Source organism: Opisthocomus hoazin, chromosome 4 (genome assembly GCF_030867145.1).
Source record: "Opisthocomus hoazin isolate bOpiHoa1 chromosome 4, bOpiHoa1.hap1, whole genome shotgun sequence".
NCBI lineage: Eukaryota > Metazoa > Chordata > Aves > Opisthocomiformes > Opisthocomidae > Opisthocomus > Opisthocomus hoazin.
Genome location: NC_134417.1, coordinates 33,685,010 through 33,707,070, shown reverse-complemented (window position 1 = coordinate 33,707,070; position 22,061 = coordinate 33,685,010). Strand labels below are relative to the sequence as shown.

The 22,061-nt window shown below is 42.6% G+C and overlaps 1 protein-coding gene across 1 annotated transcript in view; it reads left to right on the top strand.

The window, feature by feature from the left end:
* The window catches only part of CNTNAP2 (contactin associated protein 2), a 1,116,355-nt gene that overhangs the window by 885,843 nt on the left and 208,451 nt on the right, over positions 1-22,061 (top strand). Inside the window, exon 14 of the mRNA XM_075418555.1 lies at positions 19,713-19,869. Within this exon, the coding sequence (XP_075274670.1) occupies positions 19,713-19,869 (157 nt within the window). The remainder of the gene's footprint in view (positions 1-19,712; positions 19,870-22,061) is intronic.

The window sequence follows — 22,061 nt, the reverse complement described above, 5'->3', positions numbered from 1 at the left end:
TGTTCAGACACCCTGCATGGTGCTGGTACCGTGCCCACCTGATGAACAGAGCGCTGCAAACACAAAGAGATAAATGCATTGCAGGAGTTGGTAAGGGCTTTTCTCTTTTGCACCAGCATTTTGTCTACGTTTGCAACCCTTCTCTGACAGGACATGAGCTCATAATGAACAATTAAGGTGCCACGATGATGAAATTCACCCTTCTGCAGCAGTCCAGTGCAATGCCCAGGTGAGTAAGTGCAACTTATCCAGCAGAGGGTTGGAGTAGGACTAGTAGCAAGGTATGAGACCTGTGATAGTCCTTTTCAGAAATAACTGTGAACTTGATCCGTAGTGATTTAAGGGCAAAGAACGGACAAAAATACATCTCTGAGGACGATGTGTCGCCTGCTCAAGATCCTAGACACAAACACTCCTTTAAAGCAGCGTGTAAGGACTGGAATGGAGTGCGTACTCCCAGTGCACACAGTTAGTGTAGGAAAATGCCTTTCCCAAAGCATTCCACATTCTCACTGTGAACTGGGTTTTATAATATTTTCCTCCATTAACATGAAATGCGGATTTCAGAATATTGGAGTTCGTTGGGTGGTTGCTTTTAACGTTCTCACAGGTGAAATTTTACTGCTGAAACCTATGATCCATTTGCACTATTGCTCGGTTATTTTTTCATCTCCAACCTTTCATATTTCAACTTGTCATGTAAGCCCTTGTTTCTTTCTTTCTCTTTGAGTTTATCTTGGGATTTGGTTTGTTTCAGTCTTCATACACCTGTATTAATTTTCGTAACATTTTGTTGAGGGCAAGGCAATGTGGATTTTATTCTTTTACCCAGTCCCTGTGTCATCTCTCAATGGCACGGTCACTGATTGTTTGGAAAATGTTTCGTCCTGAGGGCACAGCTAACTGCATGCTCCTGTCGTTCAGACCAACATCATTTATTTTTAATAGAAGTTATACAACCTAAAATCATAGTATATTTTGTTCTGTTAAGACTTAAACACTGGAATGGCCTTTGTAAATGATTAATTTGAAAATACTGAGGAGGAAGTCTTCAGGAAAGAGACAATCTTAAACTGTGCCAGAAATGTAACAATTAAATTTGGTAATTAAGCAGTAAGATAAGAATGTAGTCTAGGAATTTCTGAATAAAGAATAAATCTAAATGGTCTGAATGGTGGTTCTGGTGAAGTGAAATGCAATGTTTTAGTATTAATGGACTAATAATACAAAAATGAAACAAACAGCAAACAATATTCATCTATGCTATGTCATTCAGTAATTACAAACCATTAATGATAAATAGCAGGAAATACATAAGGAAAAGTTTGCAGCAAGCAGTATTACAGCATTCCAGGAAAACGTATGGGTTGAATTCCGTTGTTATCATAGGACTTAAGGGTAGTTTGGGTTGTTGATCTGGTCCGATCTCCTGCTAGGTTGTGAACTGCAGGTTGTTCTGCTGTGATACGTTGGCATCTGTGCTGCTAGGTGCTGTAAAAACGCTGTGCTAGGGAAGGTGTGTCTCAGGCGAGCTTGTCTTCTCAGTAACGAAACTGAGGAAGTCCGCAGACCAGCTCATCACGGAATAGAAATACAGGCGAGATCACGTCAGTCACTTCTGCCCAGCCCCAGTCCGTGTCTTGTCGGGATGGTTGACACTGGGGTCCGATTCAAATCCCCTGAAAACCAGCGGGAGCCATTCTGTCGTCTCTGAAGTTTCTTCCTAACCTCTTGCTTAAAGCAAAGCTCACAGCACAGTTGTGAGCTTTAGTCTTACTGCAGTGCCAGTGGCAGTTAGGAGAGCCTCAGCGCTATCAGTGCTGGACCCCAAGGCGATGGCAGTAATGCACGTGTGCCTGTGGATGTTTATTGTACCTCTTCTAGAAGGAATAGGTTTTTAGACTGCTGAAATCTGAATAAGATGCTGGAAATGTAATAGAATTTCCATGTGCCTTTAAAGACATATGTAATGCATTAATTGGAAATTTGGTCTGATTTTTCTCTGAATTCTAAGTAGGACTCTTAAAGGTTTGAGTGGGGAGGGCTGGGGGCGGGGAGGGGTGCGTTGGTCAGGTAGCCTCTACTTCTCGCTGCAGAATAGGAGTTCGTTACAAAACTGTTTCTGTTTGGCGTTGGGATCGCCGAGTGGCTGGGTGTAGCTGGGCCCTGGACGAGGATGCTGTCTCAGATGAATGACAAATGTGCATGAGCCCAGTCTCTGAGGTTGTTTTCAGCACCCTCATGGGCTCAGCTATTCAGATGACATCAGATGCTGCTTTTTGTATCTTGGTCAGCTTTTCCACCAGTTTACCAATAGGTGAAAGGGAAGGAGCTTAGTGCATGGCAAGTGCTCTTGCTTCCTCATGTAGCAAGAGTCCAGACAGAGGTTTTTATGTTAAAACCTGATTTTCCGTGACTGAAAAGAGTTTTACCTTTCTCACGGCAGTGTGTTAAGCAGTGCAAAGACCAGGCATTGTTACATATACAGCTCTATCGCGACACTGATATTTAGTGTGACTGGTTTTCGTCAAAAGTCACTATCTGTCATCGGTAAATAATGGACAGAAGGCTAATGAGTAGTATCAAATGCCAGTTAGCAAAGAAAGCAAAGCGACAAACGAGTCAACGTGTCTCAAATTTTGCAAGAATGGGCAGAAGCCTCAAGACTAGACAGCTCTGGACCTGCTTCAAGCCTGCTTTACACGGTCCCAGCTGAACTGAGGGATTAGGTGATAGGCCTTGTGGTGAGGTCTGGGTGTAGATCCCGGCTGGAAGACTTAGTTTGTGGATAAGTAAAAGTCAACATCTGTCATTCAGATTGATTGCCTGAGTCTTCCCTTCCTTAAGCTAAATACTGGCAAATTGTTCTATTTTCTGCCTAAGTCATATTTCCTGGACCTCTGATTATTCTCATTGCTACCCACTGGTCCCTTGCCAGCCAACCTCCCCTTTCCCCCTTGCCTCCTTCCCTCTTTCTCTTCTTTTACTAGTTGTTGGTTTTGAGGGTTTTTTTGGTAATGAAGTGTCCAAAGGTTGAAACGGAAAGAATTACTCCACGTCTCTGAGAAGTTCCATGTTGTTTATACCCATGTGTAGGGTGTTTGTCTTATTCATGGCGTTGTTGACTCAGACTTCACCTGTAGTCCTCTCTGCTCTTCCAGTTTTTCTTGAAGAGCCATGACCGAGTGAGTTTCCTGGCTCGTGTTAGTGCTTTGCATCCATCCCTACTCCACAAGTGTAGGACAGGCATGTTATTTTATGTTTTTGTGAAGCTTAATTTGTAGTGGACTCTGAATTCAGTGAAGTTACGGGATCTGCGCATGTGATAGCCAACACAGTGCATGGGTGACAGAAAGTTATCAAAGTATTGAGCCCTGCTGAGCAGCAGAATTAAAGTCACACTGTGCCGGGGCTCAATGCACAAAAGCAAGTCCTCGGTTTGAGAGGCCTGGGAATTGTCAGAGAGGTTTTCATGTTTCCTCATTGCTGCTGTTATTTAAGTTATTAAAAGTAATTGGCGACTGAAGTCATAATACCTGCTGCAGAGCTGTGATGTATTGATTTTCAGTACTTTCTGGGCAGCTTCGTGAAACAAGGAATTGAAATGAACTCATTGGAGCACAAGAATTTCTCTCCTCTGTCACGTGAGTGCTCCAGATGGCGACTGAGCTGGGCTCATGGAGCTGTGGTGGGACAAGTTGTCAGAAAATTGGTTTACTCTTCTGTTATTCATGCTGAACATTGTAACTGAAATGGCATTCAGTGTGCTGTCAGCTGTGGTGCTGGTCACTGTGGGGCTGCCAGAGCAGGAAGACGGACAGATGCTGTTATGCAGTGGTGCAGAATTACCAGAATGAAAAATATTTCTTGTCTAAGAAAAGAGACCACATAGTAGCTGATCAAGTAAAATGAAATAAACGAGAAATATGCTTGTGCTAAAAATAGAAGTGTCTGCATACACGTATGCGTCTACATGTGTAGCTATATATGTGTATACGTGGTACACATACATTTTTAGATATATATACCTACACATATCTACATATTTGAATCCATCGAGCTAGCAGTAATCCATCTTGGATTCTTGTTTTGTCTGCCTCGTCTCTGAACATGGTAATACTCCATACACAAATTTAATAAGACACGGGGACTTTCTTTTGTTATTAAGTTGGTTCATTTGGCTCCTTCCCATCTGGTAAGGTTTCCTAAATAAGTACACAGAGAGTATGACAAACGGGGACTCCCTTGTTTTTATGCACCTTCTTTCTCCTCTTTACTCCTCGTGTCTCTCTGACTAAAACATCCCTCACTTTACAGGAAAAAGGAAAGAGGTAGAAGTGAGATAAGGCAGGTAAAAGGTAGTAGGAAAAAAAGTTATTTGGATGTTAGATGCAGAATTCAAAAAGAAAAGAAAAGAAACACTTTTTGACAAAGGTTTGAAGGAACACTCAGTCAGAGAGAACTTCCTAGCCATCAGATTATTTCCCAACCCACCTAGAGATGTATGGATCATGATTTTATTTTGATCACATATTTTCATTTGATTCAAGTTTTGTGTGAGCCCTTAGAGCTGGCTGCATGGTTGAATCATAGCAATCGGTAGCAACAACAGTTTTTGTGACTCCTGAAGTGTGGTGACCAAAGCACTGAACAGCAAAGGCAATAATTGTCCAGCAGCCGTTAAATGAACAGTAATCCATGTATTAAAATGTCAGTTAATTACAATTCATGATATCATATTTTTAGTAGTTACATATTCACATGCAAGTTTTCATGTTTCACTCATTGAGTCCCTTAATTACAAATTTTATTTTCTACTATTTTTTTTGTAAATAACAGTGCTTTAGCTGTTAGATTTTGCTCATTTACTGGACTTGAAGTGTACAGAAAAATGTATATGCAATATTCCATTTTCATGCTGCATTGTAGCACAGAGAAGAAAATATTATCTCCTCCGAAGAGCTTGATCTTTTGCTATCACCTATCTTGAATGCTTCAGTGACGCAGAGATTTGTTCAGTCTGATGGAACTCATCAGATGTCAGAAAGGCCCCATAATTCATTGTGCAGATATCTGTTTCATCTCCCTTGAAGCATGGAGGGAACTGGTGCCTCGTCTGAAACGTCTCAAAATTCCATTTGCAGAAACCCATTGTGAATGGCCGGCTGTAGGGACTGCTGAGAAAAATTGTTCTGATCCCTTTTATAAATGGCAGAAGTTGCGCATGTGTGTGTGTTCTGCTCTGCCCTTTTCCCAAAAAGAAAAATCTTGGTTTCTCCTGTGACGTTTCCTCTCCACAGTGGCAAGTATTGGTCCCATGTTTCACTAATTAAAGTGACAGCATTCGTTTTGGGACCACCTCTAAAGTAAATGCTGTATTGAAAAATGAAGGCAAAGAGCAAATTTCTGTGCTGCTTTTTACAGCTCTCAAAGAAAATGCTGCATCACAACACTCTGAGCACTTCTTTCAAAACTATTAGCTCACAAAACCAAAATGTAAAGTTGTGATATTACAGTAGATAATTACTGTTTGGCATCTCGCATGATAGAGGTAACGGGCCATAGCATCTTCCTAGAAAACTGTGGGCTTAAATAGTCGTCTCTTTTTACTGTGCTGTCCGTCAAAAGTTGCAATAAACATCTGGCATGCTTCTGGCACGGTAGACATGAGCTTGGAGTATACTTTGTGTCTTAGATCGTGTATCAAGCCTGCTAGTTTGCCAGAACGGATGCTGCTGTCTGTGTCTGATCAAAGAACAGAATTTTGGAAACTTGGTGACAAGTAGGTCTGTAGCTCTTTCATGGTCCTTCGCATCAGATCTGCGCAGCACTGGAGGAGCCAGAGATGCGTATTCAATCTAGTTCAGGCATTTGAGCATCACTGAACCTCTCTTAATTTTTTAGAAGACGGTAATGAAGTTAACAGCTTCCTGCACTGAAGCTGGTTTGATGTCACCTGCAGGAGAACAGCTGTCAGGTGGTACCTTAGCTGGTGAAAAGGTAGCTTGGCATAGACAGACAAGACTGGATGGAGCAGAACGCCTGCCTGTACAGAGTTAACCCATCATTGTCTTTGGAACAAATCTGAACCGGCAGAGTGAGTTCATACCACGTCAGGACCTTTGCCGTCATGCCTTCGCGCTGTTTCTGCGCTGAGACTAGGGGTCTTAAAACCAACTCTTACTGTATGATAGATCTGAGCAGTTTGCAATGGATTGTATGCAGAATGGCAAGTAAAATTCTTCTTGATGAGTTTGGTTTCCAGTTCATTCACAATTATTATTTCTTCATGCCCTATCACAGGACAGCTCGCAGATAAGAGTGCATTCTGCTTCACGCTCAGCTCCAGATATCTCAGGAAGAGGGTGTGATTCACACAGCTGGAGAAGCACTGAGCTAGACTGCCGGAGTAATGGGTTGTTTCTTGGGAATAAGTGAAAAAATTCTGCATTCTGATGCAAAACTACTTTTTACTGCTTCACTCCATGCCCATGCTCCAGTCTGTTTCTCTGGACTGTTTCCAGTCCAGATTATGGACTTTGTGCAGAAGAGACATTCATTAGTTGGAGAGACAGTGTTTGCACCTAGTTCAAGACATTCCCAACACTTCTCACAATGTAGATTCCTTCCACAACGTGTGAGTCAAGGGTCATCCAGTTTGTTCTCATTAATACATGAAGCAAGTATTTCCATGTCAACTCTCATGGTGGACATCAGGTCCAGAGACAATTGCCAGGTTCAGACAAAGACCAGCTGTCACCAGGCAAGTCCGTGGTGAGAAGGCAGGTCCAAGGTCAGGCCAGGAAGGCAGTGCATTACGCCTGGGTGTGGGTGAGAGGGGTCCGTGGCTGCAGCTGCAAGGTCACGCAGGTGGGAACACACTGCCGAGCATCATCCTCAGAGGAGCTCCCAAGGAAAGGAGGGAGCTGCCAGTGAGGCTTCTTGGCAGAGCTTTTTTGCAGGGGAGTCTCTGCTCAAGCTTCCTCCAGCTTTTTCTGGAGAAGCTTCAGAGTCAGCTGCAGCTCCTCAAGAGCTGGCTTAGCAAGCTGGCCCTGCAGACAGGGAGGTAAACTCTTGGTCCTCAGAAAAGAAACCTGCGTGCCAGAGCAAAAGGAGTCCAAAGAACTGACGAAGGGAAAAACTGTTGATGTCATCTTCACCAATATGTCATTACCTCTCTAGAGCGGGGGACTTAAACTCTGTCGTATAAAGCAGGGGAGATCATTCTTTGTGTCAGTGCAGTAATACAGGATTTTAACATCCAGCTTTGCAGCAGCCAGTGAAATTAGAGTTCTGTTTCTACTGTTAATACTGCAACTAGTACTCCCTACGCTTCATCAGTGTAATTCCTCTGCCCTGTGAGTATGTAATGACAGTTAAGAAATGCCATTTCAACTCATAGAATAAGAGATTATCATAATATCTTATTAGGTCTTCAATAAAGGGCGTCATTAGCCAATTTCTATTTTCCCATAGAGAAATCTGAGAATTACTGTGCTTGAATGGACTGACGAAACAAGCTTCAGCGAGGAAAAAGAGTGCTCCAAGCTGAGACTGTAGGAGGTGGTAGCTTGACAGTGTAAAGCACATCTCCTGACCTTGCCGGTTGTCAGTGTGTGTGCCTGTTTCCCAGGAATCAGAGAGGCATGGTTCTTACAGCAGCCATTGAGACCTAGCCTGACCTAGAAGAGAAATCGTCTAAACAGCAAAACACAAGCCCATCATCAAGTCTGACAAATGAGCAGCTGAGAAGGGCTCTGGTTACTTTCGTTTCATATCCCAACATAGGACGCAAAGACGGTTTTCTCCAGACCAGGTTGAAGATAACACACCCCACGTCTGAAGTCAGTTACCCCACTTTCCTGCCTGTCCCCTTTCACGCTGAAATCTGTATTTGCTTAGACTTCTCTGTAGCAGCAGCAGCATGTTAGGTATCTCATACAACTTCCAAAATCTCTGTGTACTAAGTACACCCTTTAAAAGGTTAGTAATACATTTGTCTGGTTTTTAAGAAGAGGATGTAATGGTTTGTAATAACCTACAGGTTACTCCTTAAGCAGCAGAAGCCTTGGTTAGTGAAAGGGTTTGGACTGCAGAAACTTGAAAAGGATGAAAACACTTTCTGACAGGAGGGCTTGTTTGGGAGTGCTTCAGTAGGGGGGTTGGACTAGATGACCCACAGAGGTCCCTTCCAACCCCGACCATGCTGTAATTCTTTTACGCATCCCATTTCTATCTCAAATAGACCTTGCTTAACAGATGGCTTGGTTTTGGACCTCCGGCTTTAAGCTTTACTGGTCCCAAAACAATGTTTTTTGTGTAGTGTAGCTTCCTTTATTTCAATTGGAATATGCTGGATAGTCATCCTGCTGTAAGCCTCGGTGCTGAGGCTTGGCTGGTCATTCTGTCCTCCTTTGAAATCCATTGCTATTGAATGGAACACAGCAAGTTACAAGTCGTAGTACTAGGTATTTTATGTAATTTTTATTTCCAAAGGATGGGATACCTCCCAGATTTGGAATGGTAGGTGATGTGGGAGCAGCGTGGCTACCATGCAAAGAGGCTGATGTCTGTACATGTGTGCTAGCTGGGGCTTCAAAACTCTGTGTGCACACTGTGTAATTTTTTTTTTTAGAAAAGACACATTTTCTGAGACAGTGTGATCAACCATAGGAATATCAGTGTTATTGTCAAGAATTCACGGCGCTCAATGCAGCAGTGGAGGCACAGTGGAAAGGAAGAAGTGAAGTCAATTGTTTTGAGGTTCCTCGGGGGTCGGGTGGGGAAAGAAAATCAACAGCGGCAGCAGCTACTGCAGCAGTCTCATCAACAAAAGAAAACCTTTGTTCTCCTCGAAACCAATTTCCAATTGTGCCACAGTCCATGTTCCATATGAAATGCCAGATATTAAGTTCTCCTGGGTGGAGAGAAGCCTGAAGTCCTCCTGGCTCTTAGAATGGCTTTTTTCTTTCAACTTCAACTGCTGCTGGGCTTGAGGGCAGGGAGCAACAGTTTGGAAGGAGAAATGCTGGGGAGAGGTATGGGACCTCTGACGAGAGACCGCCTGCAGAGAAAGCTTTCATCAGCTCTGCTCACCCGGAGCGTAGCTTAATTCACCTTGGGATCTTGTTAGTTTTAGTTCATTTGTTAGCAAAATAATGGCATCAGCTCTTCGGGAGTTGTCATATTTAGTTCTGTGTAGGCTATTATTACTGCAAATCAGATAAAACGGACCAGCAAGACACTCTGTGCTGAGTGGTGTAGCTGCACAGAAGAACGGTATGTAGTTCCTTCTCTCTGTAGGTTAAAGGCACTCCTATGTGGGCGTGCGAAGCAAGAGCCCAAGAATTATTTTGCTATTTTAAATTTATTTAAGGAATGTTTTGATTGTCTTCGTTATATATTAGCAGCAAGGGAATTCGTCTAAAAATGTGATCACAGCATGCGATTCTGTGATAGCAGTATCACTGACTGAACGCTTTACAAAACTTATTTTTGCCTTTGCCCTGTTTCCACATAACATAGTGAATGCCAGCTTAAATGACCCTCTCTTTGCATTCAGGCTGGCATAATAATTTGCATTTGATTTTACAGTCCCCTATAAATCATAATACCGAAAGAGCAAGTGTTGTTGTGCTGATAACCACAGCCTCTGGATCTCAGCTCTAAGATGAGGCTTTTGCTACAGAAGGCTTCAATACATCCCCTTACTGTTGAAATATCATCAGGGAGCTTCTGGGCTTTTTAATGTCCTTTTTAAGCAGTTCAGGGGCTTTAGCTGCATTAACCTGCAAAACCGTCAGTGGTAATGGCTGCGCGCATGTGTATATGCTGTTTACCTCTCCATCGAGGTTGGGTAGAGATAACTTTATCAACTGATCACAGAAAGACATTCACCCCTTTAGCAAAATCGTGGAACCCTTTTACTTATTGCTAGTACGTTGCTTGCAAGACCAGGACGTGGAATTGTGCTGGGCAGACTGCAGGGTGAGTTGTAAGCTGGTAGCAAGGCTTCCCCAGCTTTGCTGCTGCTGGCACCTCGGCTGCACGGGGTAGTGCCGTTCCTACCACAGTTACACTTCCCGGCTGTGATTTAGGTACGCTGTATGTCCTTCTGCCAGAGCAGACACCGTAAGCCTGTTGTTTCAGCACACGTAGTAGAAATTGTAGTGAACTCTTTCTGTAGGACACCTCTGTATGTAAATGTTCTTTTTATCCCTTGAATGATATTTTATTGTTTGAAAGTACTTCCTTTTCCTTTTCCCCTTAGCATTACCTTAAGTCAAGACACTATTCTTCGGCCTTAAATGATCCAGTGAATTTACAATGCATAATTAATTGCTACACTGGTGAGTCTGGCACACTATTTCGTTAAGGATAGTAGAGCCTGTTGTGGTTTTGTAATGAATACACTCTAAAACCTGGCAAATACTAGCATACAAGGACATCTCACAGCTGCTTTCCCCAGCTATATCTCACCACTGAGACTCGATTCCAAGACAAATAACAAGTCAGGCTTGGTTAGTAGTGCTGCAGCTTGGCACACGAGTCTTGACAAGGGGGAAAAAGAATTTGTGCTGTACTAGCTTTTCATGAGCTAGGGCGAAGAGTAAATCTCTCCAGCAGCAAAATAAACCTGCCAAACAGCTTTTTCATAAGATGCCATTGGACACCAGTATGACAGTTCTCCCTCCTGATCTTTTTTCATAGGTTGCTAATTCTGAAAGAAAAGTCATCTTTGCCTACATTTTTGTGAATCCAGGCAATGAAATTTTAAGCAGTGATACTAGGAGAAAAATACAGATTGCTACTAGATAGCCAGGAGTACCCCCTTGCCATACTGAAAAGATGCTCTAACCAAATGTCTAGTATCTAGGACAAGATTCTGTGTTTGCTGCTTTATATTTTGAAATTGGCATTTATATATATATGAGATAGGTTCTTTGAAAAATTAGCAGGCAAATATGTGGGCACATAAGAATGCTTCCATGCCCTGAAGCATATGGGAGTGGCCGTCAGCGTGAGGATGAGCACCGGAAAGCAGGCAGTAATTTTGTTTCTCAAGCACTTGACTGGATTCCCATCTTCTCTGTCTTTACTGGACATAGACAAGAAGATTCAGGCTTTTCTCACATAGGCCAGTCTTTATATACTGAAACAGAATTGAAGCCTAAGAAGGGGAGGACTGATGACAGGAGGCTTCTTTTCCAGGATACGTGGGAGAGCCAGGGCTCTAGCTGGGCATCTATACATCTGGTTCTAGTTCCCGATACTGCAGGTCATGGAAGTTCTTCTCGTTTGGGTTACGGAGATGGTTATCCTTGCCTCCACTGCAAAATGCACTACTTTACAGCTGTGGAGGAAAAGGACAACGATTAATTCCTAGGTGCACTTAAGAAAACGGTGAATAGGCTGTGTTGTATGAACTTGCCTGAGATCTTGGACCAAAAATGGTAGATTCCACTGTATGTTGCAAATACAGCTGGTCAATAGTTCTCAAAAAACCCCTACTTAATTGAAAATGTTCTTTTGAATTTTTCAAGCTAAATCATCAGCAGTATTTTGTATGCTTTTCAAAAGTATTTTCCAATATTTATCTTCATTTTCTATTAAAATCTTGACATCATTTTTCATTTATAGATTACTTTTGAAGTAGGACGTAATTCTGAATATCTTAGAAAAATAAACAGTGCCTCTTTGTAAGTATTGTTGCATTAAAATGCCTTGGCCATGAATTTAGACATCAAATCATATCAATTCTTATATTAAAAAGGAAGCTGAGAAATTATGTATTTCAGGGTTCTGTTTCTGAGGAGATTTTAAATCTTAAATTTTCAGACAGTTTACACAGCTTTTGCAAATAAATAGTACTGTCAAATACACCAACTACCTCAGTGAGCTTAGAAAGAAAATGAACGCTCCAGGCTAGTCATAGTAAAAGAAAAAAGAGAGAAAAGGAATTTATTGGATACTGGCACTGTGCGAAAAGAACTAAACCAGACACGAGTACCCACAGAATGAAAATTATCATCAATATCAAACTAAAAGTTTCAGGTCATATTTCCATTAAATTCACAAGGAGCTATACATTAGGTAGTTCTGGTTTTTGAAACGGCCAAGGGTTCTTTTTCAGTGTGTTAATTTTGTTGGTTTGGTTTTGAATCTCTGTTTTCTGCCCTAAGTCTCCCATGTGCTTAAATGCTCCATTTGTGTTGCCAGGAGGGTTTGACTAATGAAGGTCTCAGTCATTACTAGAATGGTGACCACTGATGCAACCTCTTTTCATAAATACTAAGCCCTCCTTGTACCTTTCTTAGTTGGCTGCAAAGAAAAATCATTGATCAGTTGACAAAATGACGAGAACAACACAAGAATTTACTTCACTTAAAAATGTCATATTAAATTAATGTGTATATATTGCATAATGCAACAGAGAGCAAGAAGCATGACTGAAAGAATGGGAAGTTGAAAAAAACAGCAATTAAAAGAAAAATTATCTCAGTACTGTCACATATAGGTATTACATATGAATTAACATTTTATCTTAGAAAGTTCACTGAAGAAGTCATTTTGTGCCCAGGTACTTTCAATGAAATCTGGACATGGGACCAGCCAGGCAACTTCTCCTCTCGACTCTGTTCTCTGTTTCAAATAATTCGGCCTCCCGGGTGATCGCTGGGGGTGACCCAGGTCGCTCACAGTCCGCCCGGGGTGCAGGCAGGAGCCAAAGCCACGCTATGGGCGCGCATCTGCGGTCAGGAGTTTCTGCTGTTGCCGTGACCCTCCTCGGCAGCGGCATGTTCAGTCTGGGCGCTTCCGAGGCACGAGGCGCGGGCGGCAAACCTGCAAAGTGTCGAATCAGCTCATGTTGGCCTGAAGCGTAAGCATAATAATGGAGATAAGCAAAATAAAACCAGCACAAAATAAATTTGGTCAGCAAAGCCTACCCAGCTTCGACACTCTTGACTTTGAGTCCTAAATTGAAACATGTGGACGCGCTTAATGTGTGAGTGCCATCAAACCACTGTGGCTTATTTTTTCCTAATATTAAGTTTTCAGAAACTGAGATAAATGGCTCACAGTGTTCGTAGAAATTATTTGACCTGAGTGGAACAGATACTGCTGATGGTGTAAGGAAAAGAGATGGCGATGACTAGCGAGGTGAAAGGCGTGAAGCGCACAGCCACATTAGCATGCTGAATTTTTCAGACAGTGACAAAATTATTCTTTCAATGCAATATCAGATAGAATTCCTGCACAGGCTCTAATGAACCATGACCTAAAATCAGGTTACCCTTGTGCGAGGCTCAAGGTACAGTATGCTATAGCATACCTTAATGCAAAATGCACGTGTAAAGAATATATTTCTTTCAAAAAGAGAATCATTATATCTGCCTTTCCACAGGTGCAGACTAACCTTTTCTCAAGTTTTGTCTTTAATTTCATCATCATGTGTTATCCCTGGGAAAGAGCTTTCATTTCTACCTATGGTTAATTTAGCCTTCCAAAATTATAGTATATTTTTGGAAGATACCTTTGGGCCTGTTCTGCCGGTAACAAGAACTGGGCAGTTGATTCAATCTGTGCTGTTTAATCTGTTCCATTAACAAAGAAGTAAGAAGTGAACAAAAGAATCTTTTCTGTAAATAGTGACAATTATACACACAGTGTGATTGTTGTTGACATTCCCTAGTATTTGTTAGGGAGTCTGTGGTATTAGTGGAGAACTGCAATGGTTCAATTTAAACAACAAAAAAAAAAGTTCAATTCAAAGCTATTTAGTCCAGTAAATTAACACGAAATTGCTTTTAGGGGATCAGCTAAATGTAGTCATTAAAGTGGAGAAGGCCCCCAGTGGGCAGTTTTCACCAGTCTTGTTTTTCAGACCCATTGGCGTCAGTCTGGAAGCGTTCTGAGCCTTTCCGTATAAACCATTCCCTTTGAATTTAAGGACCAGATAGAGGTCAGGAAAATCTCCTGACAGGCAGAAGCCGTATAATCCTTATCCGGAGCAAGCTGTAAGTTGATTCACCGCGAGAGGCTGCAGGTGCAGACAGAATTTACAGGTTCAGAAAGGAATTAGGCAAATTCGTGGGCAGTGGATCTGTAAAGAGGCGCTAACGAGAACAGGCAGAAATGTACCCCCCAGCGTCCTTAGTGCAGTCGATTGACGCTGAGGGAGCGCAAAGATAATCAACCACAGGTAACAGCCAAACTCGGATCTTTTCTCTGAATATTGAGTCCCATTGCCCCTGTCAGGCACAGAACTCCAGCTGAGGTGGGTTGTGTTCTACCAGTATTAATTTCTATTCTTCCCAAAATCAAGTGCTGGGAATGGGAAAGAGCTGGGACAGAGAACCAAGGGAAGAACCTTGGGTAGTCATCGTTGTTGCTCCTGTGTTTTCAGAAGTTGGAAGAGGTGCGTAAGAGTAATTGCTGGAGTGGAGAGCAGCCTCCTCCCTTTCAGCAGGAGCAACACATGCCTCACCTTCCCCAGTAGCCATGGGCGGCAGCCAGACTGTGCAGGTGCTTGTCGCAAAAAGTGATGTATTTTAATTAGGGAAGAATGGAGAGACTGGAGGAAAATTTGCTATGGGGAGGAGATGGTGCATTTGGCTTCTCCATGTAGTTTACAAATGAGAAATGCAGCCATTAACCCTCTGAGAGCTGTCACAGAATCACACAGAATCACAGAATGGTCAGGGTTGGAAGGGACCTCTGTGGGTCACCCAGTCCAGCCCCCTGCCGAAGCAGGGACACCCAGAGCAGGCTGCACAGGACCTTGTCCAGGCGGGTCTTGAATATCTCCAGAGAAGGAGACTCCACAACCTCCCTGGGCAGCCTGTGCCAGGGCTCCGTCACCCTCAGAGTGAAGAAGTTCTTCCTCATGTTCAGCTGGAACTTCCTCTGCTTCAGTTTGTGCCCATTGCCCCTTGTCCTGTTGCTGGGCACCACTGAACAGAGTTTGAATGGAGCCTGCTGAATGCAGAGCACCGTGGAACATCTGCCCACTTGATTCAGTTCCTCAGTCTGACTTCTCTCGGGATAGTGGCTGCAGTTACTGGTACTGAACAGCTTGAAAACAGCAGCCCTAAAATGTTGAAAGTAGCGCCATTTTTATTAATCAGCTGCGTTTAAAATAATAAAACCAGATGGTTTTATTAAATGTCTAGTAGAATGTAAAGTGTGCTTTCTCAAGTTAAACATTTCGAGACCGGCTACATTAGAAATAAATATATTATTGACTGTTCTGTTCATACTACATTAACTTTGGTTTGCTATGTTTTTATATTAAATGAAATGGTTCTCACAATGATACATTTGTGAGATGAAAAAGGAATCGCTTTTTTATGACACTGATAAGTCTGTGAGAATACAAAGAAGTTCCCTTAGCCCTTTACATTTTTCTTAATATTCTGTATTAGGGGACCACCTCTTGATGGAAAGCACTGGTGACCAGATTCTTCACATACTTTAATAACTGCAAATCTGGACTAACATTGTACATGGATTTAAATAAGAACTCGTATTTTGCATTAGTTTTAATCAAAGTGCAGCCCTGCAAGGCCATTGCAGCCACTGTTAACTGTATTGTTTGTAAATGTTAAAGGCTTTTTGGTGTGTGTGTGAGAAAGATATCTGAATCACTGAAAATATGGTTTGAGTCTGCATGCCCCGTTAGAATAAGATTAGTGACAGTTCTCACACCACAGCTATTAACTTTGTAAGGTTAATGAACCTCCTGAAAGCTGGATATCCATGTCCATTTTCTTGGTGTCCATCGTTACTTTTCTGCTAGGTGACTGAGTAATGAGCACACAACACCTTGCAAGTGGCTGCCCTTCAAGAAGGGAGGTGGAAGTGCATCCTGGTTGTGACTTAGTGCACATAAGCTTACACACTTCCTACAGCAGCCCTGGAAGGAGAGCTGTTTTGTGCCCAAAGAGCAGTTTGGTTCTGACCAAAATCCCAATGCCAGCAGAGAGTATCTCTCCTACGCCCTCTTCTCATGATGGCATTCACACAGAATCACAGAATGTTCAGGGTTGGAAGGGACCTCTGTGGGTCACCCAGTCCAACCCCCCTGCCGAAGCAGGGTCACCCAGAGCAGGCTGCACAGGACCTTGTCCAGGCGGGTCTTGAATATCTCCAGAGAAGGAGACTCCACAGCCTCCCTGGGCAGCCTGTGCCAGGGCTCCGTCACCCTCAGAGGGAAGAAGTTCTTCCTCGTGTTCAGCTGGAACTTCCTCTGCTTCAGTTTGTGCCCATTGCCCCTTGTCCTGTTGCTGGGCACCACTGGAAAGAGTTTGACCCCATCCTCCTGACACCCACAAAAGCTTGGCAGAAAAAAACAGGGAATCAGTGACAACAAAAAATCTGTCCCATGACTTGAAATTTGTTCCTATGGTAAGGAAAAATAACTTCCAAACCAGAAGAAATATCTTCTGGTAGTACTTGTCATCACAAACCACTTAACAACTTCCATATAAAACTTTTCCCCTGTACTGTTTTTTGTCCTTAAACTGAATTTATATGCTTCTGATGCCAAAACACTGATAGTATTGCTATTTTAGCAGAATAATAGTGTGTGTTAAAATAGTCTGATGCTTAGAATTATATCCTTTAATGAGGAGTCTTCATGCCGGACCACACTACTATTTCTACTCGGATCAGCCCTTGCCGACAGCATCCTAAGCAGAGAAAATAAGCAAAGGGCTCTGAAGTGGAAGGATTCACGTCCTCAAAAGCAGGCTATAGAGCTATAAAACAGGGTGAAATGTGAGAGGGGAAGAGTGATCCTGGTTTTAAATGTTGTTTTTTTTTTCTGCGTGGTACATCCTTCTCCCTTTGAGCCTTTCTTTTCTATTGTTTTTTACTCTCTCCAGCGAAGGGTTTTACTATTTGCTATGCCCGGTCGTAGTGTTGTCTGCAACACATCTGCATCGCATTCCTGCTGTGAAGCTTGTGAACCCTAGACAAAATCCTGCCCTTCTTTTTCTTGGCTGATGTGAAACAGGATGGCCGCAAAGGGCTGTCCTCACTTGGCTGGCACAGAGCGATGGGACACAACAGTATCTCCTCACTCTTTTCATTTATTAACCATAAGACCATCAAGAAGCTCCAGAGCCTCTTGTACGGATCGCTGTGGTGTGGCTGGTGTGAGGCTCGTCTTATTCCAGTGCGTGAGGTTATGTCCTGCTGGAAAGTCTGCGTGGTAGCCAGCTCTTCAGAGCTGTCTGCGAGGAGCCCCTCTATTGCAAGCACAGTGTGCTGGCCAGTTACAGGCTGTTGGGGGTGTCCAGAAGGACAGAGCTGGAAGCGCTGGTTGTGGGGGTGGCTGGCAGAATATGTGCTGAATGCAAACCTCCTGAAATCAGGTGTTCCCTCCTTGGCTTTTCTGGAAATTTAATCATGTCTGTTGGTGTCTTACTTGGTTCACATGTGTTCCTAAGCCTGCGAGTGGGTCTTGTCTTCAGAATGAAGATGCGTGCATCCAAATGGGGCCAGGTCCCTAGCTAGTCTGTACGCACACTGAAAGCAACAGATGTGAAAATTGGTTCTGTCTATGCTAGAATACATTCTGGGTTTAAAAACATGTACCATTTGTCATTTAAATGAGTTAAAACGTGCCCTGTTTGTGTCTGTCGTAGTGGTCTGTGACACCCGTCATTGTAGTCTGTAATTCTGCTATCGCTTTTGTCTGCTTTAATAATTTCTACCTGTTTCTGAATTTTTAATCCTTTTTGACAGTTCTAAGTAATTCATTTTCTTCTGGTGCTTTAATTAGCAGTTTTGCTTCCCAGTTTTGCTTGTTGACCGAGTCGTGCAACCCTCCGCTTGACAGGAAGGCTATAAACAAAGAGAATTTTGACAAACAGTCAGAACTGCAGCATTTCCACTACAGCGTGAAAACCAACTTCAAAGAGGAGAGGAAAAAAGAAATACAATAGGAGCTCCAAATATCATTAACGCTGTGGTTGCATCCTGTATCAGTAAAAGCGATTCTGTCATTCACTGTTGAAAGATAGCGTTTACCCTTACATGCGTATGAAATAATAATCTTTTGGAAGCCAGGGCTACGCGCCCTCATGTCTGATAGGTTGTATCGCAGGGTGGAAATGCTGCTGCAGCGTTCACGTGGCTCACTCCTCTAACTTGCAGCACTTAGTTCCATGGTGATTGAGTCACGGAAGCTAAAATGACCAATTTGGAGTCTAGAATCCAGTCACGCTATTAGCATACCCATTGCATTAGCACCAGAGCTGAAGGGTCATACTGTGCAGCACAGTAACATCTAATAAAAACCTTCAACCACCACGAATTTTTCTCATTGCTGTATTTTCAGTTGTGTTATTTTATTTGATGCTGAACAATTCAAAAAGCATTGAACAAAGCAAGTGTTTTCAGAGAGCTGTCTTTTCTGGCTTTGGTGGTTTTTTAACGTTTGTGCAGGTATTTGGTTGCTCTCTCCATGTCTGGAATTTATCTTTCTTCAGAGTTCTGTGTGAATTACTTTCAACATATGTCTAGGGTGGGTAGATTTATGGTCTAGATGATCATATCTAATTGTTAAATGGCTATTTTTAGGATTATGGATGTGGTTTTTGGAGATGTGAGATGCACAAACAGAGAATTATGAAAAGTAGGATATCTATTATGTAGGATTTTACTTGTAAAATTTATTAATAAGTAAATTCCATGCAAATAGCTTCATTTGATTTAATGAGAAAGTACCAGCAGCAGATTAGATGAGGGATAAAGACATTTTAAAGAAACATGTTTACAGGCTGAGCTCAGTCATGTTGTCTGAATGTGAAATATCACCAAGAGAAGTACATTGAGGTTGACTGAGTGAGTTACACGGGTTGAAGTTAAGCTCATATTGAAATGTCTTGCTGAACTCAAGGAATAAGAAGAAACTTTTCAATAAGGGCATTTTTTCAAATTAGAAATCAGAGTAGTGGAGATTTGTTTATTTATTTATACACACACAGAAGAGGCTTAGTTAGTCCGAAAGCATCAGAAGTAAGCTTAGAGCAGTATATGAAAATATCAAGTTACAGACCTAATGCCGAGAAATACGACTATACCAAAGTTCCGATCACCTTTGCTCCAGTAGCAAATAAAAATGTATACATTTTTGAAAAATTCTTAAGAGACTTTTGGAGTTTGATAATCTCTCTTTACACTTTGCTTTAGACCAGCTGGAGAGAGCATGATGAGCATGTTTGTTTTCCAGCGGAAACAGATTAATTTCCAATTAAAAGCTGTTATTTAAAAAAAAAAAAAGATAAAATGATTGCATCTTTCTGTGCAGCATTTGTGGTCAAATACAGTAAGCTACCATCTGATAGCTTACTATATGAATTTGAAATTAACTGAAAATAATTATGGAGCCTGCCCACATTTTTTCTTTGTATAAACAGAGTGCAGTTAAAAAGCTAAACAAAGAGCATACAAAATAAAAAATATTTAATTAATTTCAATCATTATAAATTCCATAAATACAGAAAAGAAAATGTGTTTTGTTTATCTGGCAAAGTCCTTTGAGTTGCTCAGTAATAACGAATGCATGTGTTTGCCAGAGATGCGGGATGGCTGTCCAGCTCTGTGGTGTTACCAGCTGCATATTAAACATCTGAGCCCAATTTATGCAGTATGGAGCCTTGCCTCTTTCACGCCTCATAACCTTGCGTTTTCATTCCTTGCAGAAGGCAATCCATACACCTGGTGGGTTGGAAAAGCCAATGAGAAGCACTACTATTGGGGTGGATCAGGACCCGGCATTCAAAAATGTGCCTGCGGCATCGAACGCAACTGCACTGATCCCAAGTACTACTGCAACTGTGATGCTGACTATAAGCAATGGTGAGTGCTTTACAAGGAGGCAGGGTGAGAACGACCAGAATCTCTTACACAGCACTGCCATTATTTTGAATGTCTTTTGCTTATATATTTCCTTACTTATCAAAGAACAAAGGCAAAAATACTACATTTGTGATCCATATTGCAAAGTATCTACCCATCTCTTCGTTTCCATTTTATTCACGGTATTTGTGACTGTCAAATAGAAGGAGTGTATTTCTGTTTTCAAGTCAACTAAGCTACAGAAAAGAATGCCAAAATCGTAAAGTCAGGTCTTACTGGGAAAGGCCATCCTTGTGTCCCAGAATTTCTCCTTTTTGGCATACTATTGCTGCATTTGCCAGTAGAATATGAGAAATATGAGTTGAAATCACTCGTCAGGTGACTCCAGTCCTCATTATCCATCTTTCATGTGAAATATGTGTTAAGAACTAGGCTTAAAGAGTATTATGGAGTGGGGCTCTGTATTTCACCGGAAGCTATTGCACTTTGCATGACACCATTAAATATTCATTGGCCTATTGGCTGAGAATACGAACCTATAGTGCGTTTGGAAAGAGACAGAATTGGATCTGGTTTCTTCTCTAATAAATAGTTATTGATTCATCCCAGGTGGAATGATGTTAACAGAGGGACTGAGGAAGTCCTGCCCCAGAGTGTTTTATGGCCTGGTCCCAGGGGTAGTCTACTGCGAGATAATTGATATGAGTTTAAATCCCTTCTGGCGGAAAAGAGAATTAAGCCTGCAGCTCTGATATTCGCCATAAACACTCTAACAATGAACCTCCTACGTAAAGCTCATCATCGTTTTGTGTGAGACCCTCTCTGTGCTCTTAGAACGCTTCGTTTGTGAGCTTTAGCCATTTGCATCTCTTTTGTCATGACAGGCAGCGTCGTATTTTACATGCTATGCAATGTCCAGTGACCAACTGGAACCATGCTTCCTATGAACACTTTTCCCTTTAATAGCAACCTGTTGGTAATTGAATCAATACTGGCTTATAAACCATTTTGTGCTGACTGAGAAATTCATACAGCTGTTAATGAATATAGAGCTACAGAACTCTAATGGTACGTCAGGGATTTAAAAAAAAGAAAAGACTAGGAAGAATCACAGAACGACAAAAGCACAGAATAATTGAGGTTGGAACGGACCTCAGCGTTCATCTAGTCCAAACCCCCTGCTCAAGCAGGACCACCTAGATTTGCCCACGGCAATGTCTAGACAGCTTTTGAGTGTCTCCGAGGATGGAGACTCTGCAGCTTCCCTGGGCAATCTGTGCCAGTGCTTGGTCACCCTCATGGTAAATAAGTGTTTCCTGATGGTCAGAGAGAACCTCCTGTGTTTCAGTTTGTGCCCATTGCCTCTGGTCCTGGTACTGGGCACCACTGACAAGAGCCTGGCTCCGCCCTCCTTGCACCCTCCCTTCAGGTATTTATAGACATTGATGAGATCCACCTTCAGCCTGCTGCTCTTCATGCAGAACAGTTCCAGCTCTCTCAGCTTCTCTTCATACGAGAGATGCTCCAGTCCCTTAATCATCTTAGTGGCCCTTCAGTGGACTGTCTCCAGTAATTTCATCTCTCTCTTCTACTGGGGAGCCCAGAGCTGGACAGAGTACTCCAGATGTGGCCTCACCAGTGCTGAGCAGAGGGGAAGGATCCCCTCCCTCAGCCTGCTGGTAATACTTTGCCTAAGGCAGCCCAGGTTACCATCGGCCTTCTTGGCTGCAAGGCCACATTGCTGGCACATGTTCAACTTGGCATCCACCAGGACCCCCAGGGCCTTTTCTGCCAAGATGCTTCCCAGCTGGGTGGCCCCCAGCATACACTGGTGGGTGGGGGGGAGGTTTCTCCAGGTGCAAGACTTCACACTTTGCCCTGTTGAACTTCATCATATTTCTGTGAGCCCATTTCTCCAGCCTGTCAAGGTCCCTCTGGATGGCAGCATGACCTTCCGGCAAATCAGCCACTCCTCCCAGTTTGGCGTTGTCTGCAAGGGTGAAGTATGAAAAATACAAAATTAGAGTAATAAAGGAAATCTTCCAGGCCCTGCAAAAATGATAGGTTAGGATGTGGGAGATCAGCCATTGCCACAGGCATTGCCACCCTGAGCCTGGACATCGTTGGAACAGGATGCTGTTAGCTAGGAGGACAGCAGGCTGTTAGCTGTGATACGGGGTGACCCACAGAAC